Source organism: Pseudochaenichthys georgianus, unplaced genomic scaffold (assembly GCF_902827115.2).
Source record: "Pseudochaenichthys georgianus unplaced genomic scaffold, fPseGeo1.2 scaffold_730_arrow_ctg1, whole genome shotgun sequence".
Taxonomy (NCBI): domain Eukaryota; kingdom Metazoa; phylum Chordata; class Actinopteri; order Perciformes; family Channichthyidae; genus Pseudochaenichthys; species Pseudochaenichthys georgianus.
Window position 1 is genome coordinate 79,034 of NW_027263283.1, and position 8,459 is coordinate 87,492.

General features: G+C 43.5%; 1 protein-coding gene across 1 annotated transcript; it reads right to left on the reverse strand.

Moving 5' to 3' along the window:
• Positions 1-127: 127 nt before the first annotated feature.
• Positions 128-8,425, reverse strand: LOC117444092 (hexokinase-1-like). Its single transcript, XM_071202695.1, has 4 exons — positions 8,242-8,425; positions 4,231-4,386; positions 2,323-2,556; positions 128-1,335 (listed from the first exon to the last, which is right to left on the reverse strand). The coding sequence occupies exons 1-4, from the start codon at positions 8,400-8,402 to the stop codon at positions 1,185-1,187; spliced, it is 702 nt and encodes a 233-aa protein (XP_071058796.1). The 5' UTR covers positions 8,403-8,425; the 3' UTR covers positions 128-1,184.
• Positions 8,426-8,459: the final 34 nt, after the last annotated feature.

The following is an 8,459-nucleotide window of genomic DNA, read 5'->3' on the forward strand; positions in this document are numbered from 1 at the left end:
TAGCTCATATTGGTATCAAGTCCTCTTGTTCCTCACATATTCTTATATATGTGTCTCCCTGTTATTTAATTTCAAGTTAAGGCATACCTCTGCCGCTGCTCGATAGTTTAAGAAAGAGACGCCAGGATTTGGTCCACAACAAAATATAATTTAATGAGTTCACTTTTCACTGTGTCGATCACAAATCTATGTTGATGTACAAAAGAAAAACAGAAGAAAAGAAAACCGATCCAGAACCCTCCTTCGTCTTAATGTAAGGTAGCCGTCTCCACAGAGCTTTGGACATTGAAAGCGACAGCTCACGACAGGAAGACACACAGAAGCGCTCATCGTATCCACTGTTTTCACGGGGCCCAATAAACATTTATTCGTTTGCACACACAATGAGATTCATCACAACACCAAAAGTATAGTAGTTCACAAATAGCAACAGGATACGCTAGCACTTCCACTTCCTGCCTCTCTAGGAGAAAATGGCGCGGTGCCGTTGGATTACTTTAACATGAGTTACACTGACAGTTACACACAAAGTGGTTAGTAGCCAAGCGCACTGTGGGCATGTTGCACAGACATGAGGATGATCCGAACAGCCGTGACTCTGCATTCAACGACTTTCCTCGTTCAGTGAGAAAGACGTCCTCCATCGGGAAGTTACCTGCTTGTTCGTAACCCTCATAGAAAAAGACAAGCTGACATTTTCTTGTGCCTGTGATGCAACAATCCTAGTCTGGGATTCGAAGTGGCCTCAGCTATATAAATACATTTATATATTTGCCTCCATACATATAAAAATAAAATAAGCAATACACAAATATTGCACAGCTATGGATTATTTCTAGGTTGATCAGGTTACTGATGAGCTATAGAGGAACATGTACAAACATGAAATAATAAACCCTCTGGTGCAGTATAAATAAATGAGATATTTAATTTCCTATTCATGCAGCATGACTCTGGCTGTGTGTGGCGGGCGGCGGGGAGTCACGGCTGCCACAAGGGGGAGATGAGAGGTGGGTGCAGTTTAGGGTGGAGCAGCAGGTAGTCCTTCCTCCAGCAGAAGCAGGTGGAGCAGCAGGTAGTCCTTCCTCCAGCAGAAGCAGGTGGAGCAGCAGGTAGTCCTTCCTCCAGCAGAAGCAGGTGGAGCAGCAGGTAGTCCTTCCTCCAGCAGGTAGAAGCCGGTGTCCTCACTGCTGCTGGGCGTCCAGCTCTCTCTGCCGGCAGCCGACTGCAGTGATGAGAGCGGCTCCCTTCCCGCTGCCGTCCTCCGACAGCAGGAAGTTGACGTCACATTTCGGGGCGAGATCCTTCACCGTCTGATGGAAAATCCGTGAGAAGCTGAGAGGAGGAGAGAGACAGGAAGCTGAGGTTAGGAGGGAGGGCGCTGCTGAAGGGGAAGACATTAGAGATGGATTCCAGTACAATCAGAACACTTTGCTTTCGCTCTGTTTTAGAATGAAATCTATGAAAAAAATGTAATGAAAATGTATGTATTTATAAACTTAGGAAGTGAAAGCAAGAATGTGCAATACAATAACGATATTAATATAAACATACGAGGTTTAAGTACATTTTCAATAAAAGAGAAATGAATAAATGTTTATAAAATATTTATATAGGTAACATGTAAAATGTCAAAAAAGTAAAATAGGATTAAAATATTTCTATAAATCAGAAGTGAAAATAAACTGTTAAAGAATAAAGAATATTTAGAAATTAGAGATGGTTTTTGAGTACAGAATCTACTCTACTCTGTGTGTGTGTGTGTGTGTGTGTGTGTGTGTGTGTGTGTGTGTGTGTGTGTGTGTGTGTGTGTGTGTGTGTGTGTGTGTGTGTGTGTGTGTGTGTGTGTGTGTGTGTGTGTGTGTGTGTGTGTGTGTGTGTGTGTGTGTGTGTGTGTGTGTGTACTTATATACATAGAAAGTTCAATAAAAGAGAAATTAATAAATGTTTACATACATGACATATTAATATTTATTTAAACCACAATTAAAGTAAAATGTAAAAAAAAGTAAAATAAAATAGGATTAAAATATGTATATAAACATAAGAAGTTAAAATAGAAAGTTAGAAAAGATAAAATACAATAAAGAATATTTATAAAAACATTGGAAGTTTAGCAAAAATGTGTATCTTTCTTGTGAATGCCTTTGAGATCCGAGAGGCTACCTTTGTGTCGACTAACATGTTAAAATGTCATAGATAAATAATTGATACGAGAAAGAAAGACACTACAACCTTTTTAAAAAGCCTGAAATTCAATATGCGGTATTTTTATAATGAACGACCCCCTCCCCCCCCCCCCCATTGTGTCCCTCTCCTTACTGAGGGTGCAGCTTGTAGAGCGTGCCGTCCACTCCCACCGTGATGTCGAGGTGCTCGAGGCTTCTGTTCTCACGGATCTTGTCGACCACGGCCGCCATCCCGGCTCCGCAGATCTGAGCGGCGCGACGGGACACCGTGCCGCACACCTCCTTCACGATTATACTGTCATCACAGGTGCTGTCCAGACCCAGCTGCTGCAGGATGGCTCTGACCTGAAGGAGCGCCAGACGATCACTGTGGAGAGAGACAGGGGTCAGAGGTCAGCCAACAGCAGGAGAGACACCGGATACTTCTCAGCTGCTCCCAGGGGCTAAGGTAGGCTTAAACAGTGTATAAACTTAAGTCCTCACATTAGACACCCTCCTCCTCCTCCTCCTCCTCCTCCTCCTCCTCCTCCTCCTCCTCCTCCTCCTCTCATACCTGTTAGCCCACTAGATGCTACTCCTCCAAGAACAATGCTGCTTAAGCATGGGCTCTTATGTGCTTACCCTCACGATCTTACTGCTGAGTAAAAGCAGTAAACGTCCTGCGAGGAAGTTCTTTTCATTTGATCAAACAGTCACACATTTTAGCTACGGTCCTCTTATAAAGGAAAATCCACCCATTAGCATTCACAGTTAGTATTTAGTGCGAACAAAGGAATTTTTTGGCAATTTATTGTTTTTTGTAATCTACTATCTACAGAACTATGGTTACGTGTTCTACATTTCCCACATTATCATCACTGCTGCCATCAGAGTTGGAATTCTAAGGATTTCTCACTGTGTGATGTTGGAAAGTAATCCAATTGGCACTGTTCTAGATCACAGCATGCTATGTTCTGCCGTGAAATACTTCACTTAAAGGGGACCTATCATGCAAAATGCACTGTTGTACGTCTTTTATACATGAATATGTGTCCCCGGTGTGTCAGGGAACTCACCAAGTGTCAGAAAACACAACCCTCTCTCTTTTCCGCCATACCCAAATCTCTAAAAACGGGGCTGCAACGGATCTGATACAGATTTGAAATTCTCTGACGTCAGGAACGAGGAGCTCCGCCTATATGGGCAACTCTCCACCTATCAGGGGAATGTGGGGTTGGGCCATTGCCGCTTGAAAGCGCTGGAGACGCTGTAGTACATATGCCAGGCCTGTAAGTGGCGATGTAGTCTGCCACAAAAGCAGCGAAGAAGACTTCCCGCGCATGGTTGCCATGGTTGCCCTTCTGTTTATTCTCCGCTGTGGCTCTTTTTCTCCCTCCCCGAGGCAAGCACTTTGAATCTCTCCGGTAGTCCACCAGCAGATGACAAACACCCACCTCTCCGAAGGAACGAGGGAACCGCGCGGCAGAGTTTCAGTTAGATATTTTTCCGCGGTCAACATGTCCGTTAAAGTTTAAATCTTCCGGACAAAATTAGAAAAGTGCCGGTCAAAAGGTCTTCTTTGTTATTTATTGAGCTTTAAAACAAATGAATAACAACTCGATATAATCATATAAGAATAAAACACGGAGGACGGAGCTTCTCTTCTGAGAGCAGCTGATCAGAGCACGCTCCCCTCTCCTGCAGGGGGCGTGGTCAGCTGCAGCTCATTTGCATTAAAGCTACGTCACAGAATCAGCCCCTGCAAAAACAGGGCTGGAAAGAGCAAATGGAGCGAAATGAGGCTAAAATGCAGGATCTGTTTGGTATTTTGAAAAATAAACTATATTTATATACTTTATATAGGTTTGGCCCTACAATATATTGTTCAAATATAGCATGATAGGTCACCTTTAAGTTGCATTTAAATCTGATGATAGCAACACACGTGTTTTGCTTATCTGCTGAAATAGGAACATTTTACCACAAAAAGGACAACAAATATAAAAGAATAAGTATAGAGTAGTTGTCTGCCTTAGTAATGCATGTTCGGTGTTTGACTCACCTCTCTATCTGTGACAGGAACTTGGTCTCGAAGATGCCTCGGGTCTTCAACGCCTCGGAGATTTGTCCCCGGAAGAGGAAGCCACGCTTGGTCAGATCGAGCAAAATCTGCCTGACGATTTCTCCGAGGTACATCCCACTGCACATCTTCTCGAATCTGACACAGATAACAAAGAGACACACATTAAGATGAGAAAACACATACCTTCTATTACATTTTATTACATGGCTTAGCTGAACACTCGATTCTGATTGGTCAATTCAGAACACGTGACACGTTGTTAATCCAGAACAGACAGACCGCTGTCAAGCACTTATTGACCGTTGTTAAGGACGCTCACATCTGCACAAAGAAGTCCGTTCGATTTAACTGCATGCCGTTTGCTTTTCTAACTGACAAGACAAGAAAACAGCGGAGAAGTAACGGGCAGAAACCCTCCTTTTTACGCAGCGGTCCAGACATAGACATCAAACGGCGACACATATTCAGTGTGCAGTTCCTTTGTCATCAGGGCAGGGATATCTAGATACTTTCCAAGGTTTGACATCATGAATTGTGCTACTTTTAAAGCAAGCAGCGATATTTTCAAATCTGTAATCAAAAAGCTCCTCAAAAACACTATCGAAGCAGTTCCTGCCGTTGCTACGTTAGTTCAAACGGTAACAACGGACTATTTTTCTTAGCGGATGCATGTCAATTTAAATCAATATACTATTTTTTAAATCAATAAAATCATTTTCTAAATCCATAAAACATTTCAATTAATATTGGGAGTCATGTCGTTACTTTGTTGAGAATGTAATAAGCGGGATAATGTGCAGCGACCTGGTCATTATGGGGAAAAGAACACCGACAGGCTGATCAGGAGCCCGACCTTCAGCCCACCTCACTATCCATTAGACCAGTGGTTCCCAAACTTTTTGTGCCCAAGGCACACCAAAGGACAAGTCAAAATCTCAAGGCACACCTATTGTGCAAAATAGCCCTGATAACACGTGTTATCACTCATATGTAAAATATCTGTAAATGTGCATAATTATTTACAAATGCCAAATAAAATGTGACAAAGACAACTATATTACTCATGAAATATTTAGTAACGAAATATTTCAGAAATGAATTTGAAACGTTATCAAATTAGGCTTCATCAAAGCAGCAACACACTCATTTAAACCAGACAGGTCACAACATTAAAAATGAGACAAAGGAAATTCAGCACAGAGAACTGTCAATGCAAGGAAGCTGCATTGTCCATGGTCCTGAACTACAAATTATAAATGTAACATTTCAGCAGAGTCGTTACTAAAAAAAAGTAATATATTACATATTACATATTACTTAAGTATGACACTACTTCGTTACTCTCTACATAAAGTAACTCGTTACTTTACTCGCAGGGCCGGCCCGCCCCTCCCTGCAGGCAGATCACGCAGACTGCTAAAGTTTCAAATGTTCTCTTTAGTTCAGTTTCCATCCTGAATGTTTTCCTATCTGACCGTGGCTGTCCTCTGTCTCCTGCTATCTGACCGTGGCTGTTCTCTGTCTCCTGCTATCTGACCGTGGCTGTCCTCTGTCTCCTGCTATCTGACCGTGGCTGTCCTTTGTCTCCTGCTATCTGACCGTGGCTGTCCTCTGTCTCCTGCTATCTGACCGTGGCTGTCCTCTGTCTCCTGCTATCTGACCGTGGCTGTCCTCTGTCTCCTGCTATCTGTATATTTTGCGCAGTCTATCTCTGCTCACGCTGTTGCGTCGGCGTGTTCTCCTGCGTGTTGGCCATGTGTTGCACTGGAACCAGACACCGCAAAGACTTCAGCCGAGCACGTACGAACTGCGCATGCGTGAGTGGCAATAACTCTCCTTACCAGCAGGCGGCGGTAGTGTGTATTCGTCATTCAAAACAGGCAACAACCGGAAGACAGAGAAGAAGAACAGACTGTGATATAAACAAACACATAGCGTGTGCGGTAGCTCCACCTTAGCATGTGTTCTTTGCAGGTGCTTGTTGAGGTTTGACGTGGTGTCACAGCAGTGGATAACAGCTTCTGGCCTGGACACAGTTTGCACCTCACCGTCACATTCCTGTCTATTCTTCGGATGAACTCAAAATAATGGGCATACCTCCACCCCTCGAGAGTTATCGCTGACTCAGCCATGTGTATGCAGCACTGCAGGTGGAGATGTAGTCGCGCAGATTACGTACATATAAAGTACTGATATAGTAAATAAAAAAATAATTATTTTTATGTAGTTGTATATTGCAATAATAACGTATGGTTGTCACAAAATCCCACGGCACACCCGGACTTGCCTCACGGCACACCAGTGTGCCGCGGCACACCGTTTGGGAACCACTGCATTAGACCACCACTATCCCCTTCTATATCTAATATCCAAAATACAGTTGATATATCCTTTATTTAACCAGGTAAAAGTCTCAATAGGCGCTTTCACACCGGAGTACTTTTCCCAGGAATAGTTCCGATAGTTCCTGGGATTTTGCGTTCACACCAAAAATATCTGGGCTGCAGTCGAATAGTCCCTTTAGCTTAGGAACCTTCCTATCGAGTGAAATGACCCGGAAGTCCCTCAGTGGCAGCCATGATAAGTGCCGTTCAAATTCTCTAGATCAGGGATGGGCAACTTTGATGGTGGTGGGGGCCACATAATTGATGTACTGGCCACCAGGGGGCCGCAGATTCACTTGAACAACAGTCGGCCGTTCACGGAAACAACCGATTATGACGGAGAAATGATATCATGAAAGTGACGGTGCTTATTAAGCATTTTAAAACGTATGTGGTAAGTTGCCAAAGTGCTTTGTTTTGAACGTTCATCAGTATTATAATCAAAAAGAGAAATATGAACGTTAGTTTTCACTGAAATGATCAAATAAAGTCAACATTTCAGTCTTTACTGAGCTGTGTGGGGTTTGTTCAACTTTTAAAAGACGTTTGAATGGTGATATACACAGTGATAGATGGTAAGGACTAACGTTTATAATAAATACATCTGTATTGATTTTAAGATCTTTAGTTCATACAATCATACGTATTGGGATCATTGGTATTAATGTGGACCGGAGGGAGAGGGGGACGAGCAGAAGTTTCACTTTCCTTTTTTATTTCAATTCCAACTTTGGTCCTGAAGAATATGTTTCTCTGTTGTCCACATTCATAAAGCAAAGCAGCAGCATCAGAGCACGGTGCAGAGTCTCTAGATGAGTTTACAGCAGTCCCTCGTTCTTATTAAACATCCATGTTGTAGTCCGCTGTATAGAAAACTGTGGTTTCCATGGTTACCCCACAGCAGCAGACGCACACAATGACGTCCGCTGGAGCATCATAAACACGTCGGATAGTGAAAGTGCATTCGGATTCTCTAAAGTACCGCAGTCTCTTCTCCTAAGTCCTTTTGAATTCTCCTATCCACTATCCCTTAACCCCGTGACGTTTCACTCAGAGGTCAAGGAATAGACGATAGGGTTAGAACTTAGGAGCTGATTTTTGCGGCCCTGAAACTAGAACTTTTTTTTGCGAACCTTTTCACCCATTTTTTGGGAGAAAAAGGTTCCAATTTCTGATTGGTTGGGCTAATTGCAAACCACGCCCCGTAAAAGTTTTTGTGAAGCCGCCATTTTATTTGCTCGCATTAGCATTAGCATTAGCCCAGCGCACCAACAGAGAGAGACTAACTTATGGCAACACAAAAGAAAACATGGGAGCGGTGGAGATGAGGAGGTGTCGGCGGGTGAATTCCCCCACCGAGACAACATCTGAGAGTTTCAGCTCCTTCTGTATATTAATTCATGATGGAGTGGTGCAGGGAGGACGTATTTACCCCGTAAGCTGCGCATGGGCTCGCTCGACAAAAAAGCAATGGGATTTCTCCATAGAGGGAACAGGAAGTGGTGAAATGCTGACTCACTTCAGGGTTTTAGGACTCGTCACTGCACCACTGCACCAGGTGACCTTTAATATCTAATGTATAGTTTGATAGTGGCGGTGTCTTCACCTCTGTTTCCCTTCGTTGAGCGAGTTCTCGTCCACCGACTGGTCGTACGTTGTCCTGATATCGTCCAGACAGCCGTTGTCTCCGAACGCTCCCCACTCCATGTTCACACACATGCGGCCCTCGTTCCCCTCCACGATCTCAATGTTCTTCGCCTCCTCCATGTAGCACGCGTTACTTCCGGTCCCTGAGAGGACACACAGGCAGGAAATATATTAAAA

Bases quoted from the DNA above. Each gene is read 5' to 3' on its own strand.
- LOC117444092 (XM_071202695.1), bottom strand. From the start codon at position 8,402: ATGGAGGAGGCGAAGAACATTGAGATCGTGGAGGGGAACGAGGGCCGC. The intron at 2,557-4,230 runs GTGAGTCAAACA...CTCTCTCCACAG, and splicing joins TTCCTGTCACAGATAGAGAG to TGATCGTCTGGCGCTCCTTC. The intron at 1,336-2,322 runs GTAAGGAGAGGG...TCCTCCTCTCAG, and splicing joins CTCTACAAGCTGCACCCTCA to CTTCTCACGGATTTTCCATC.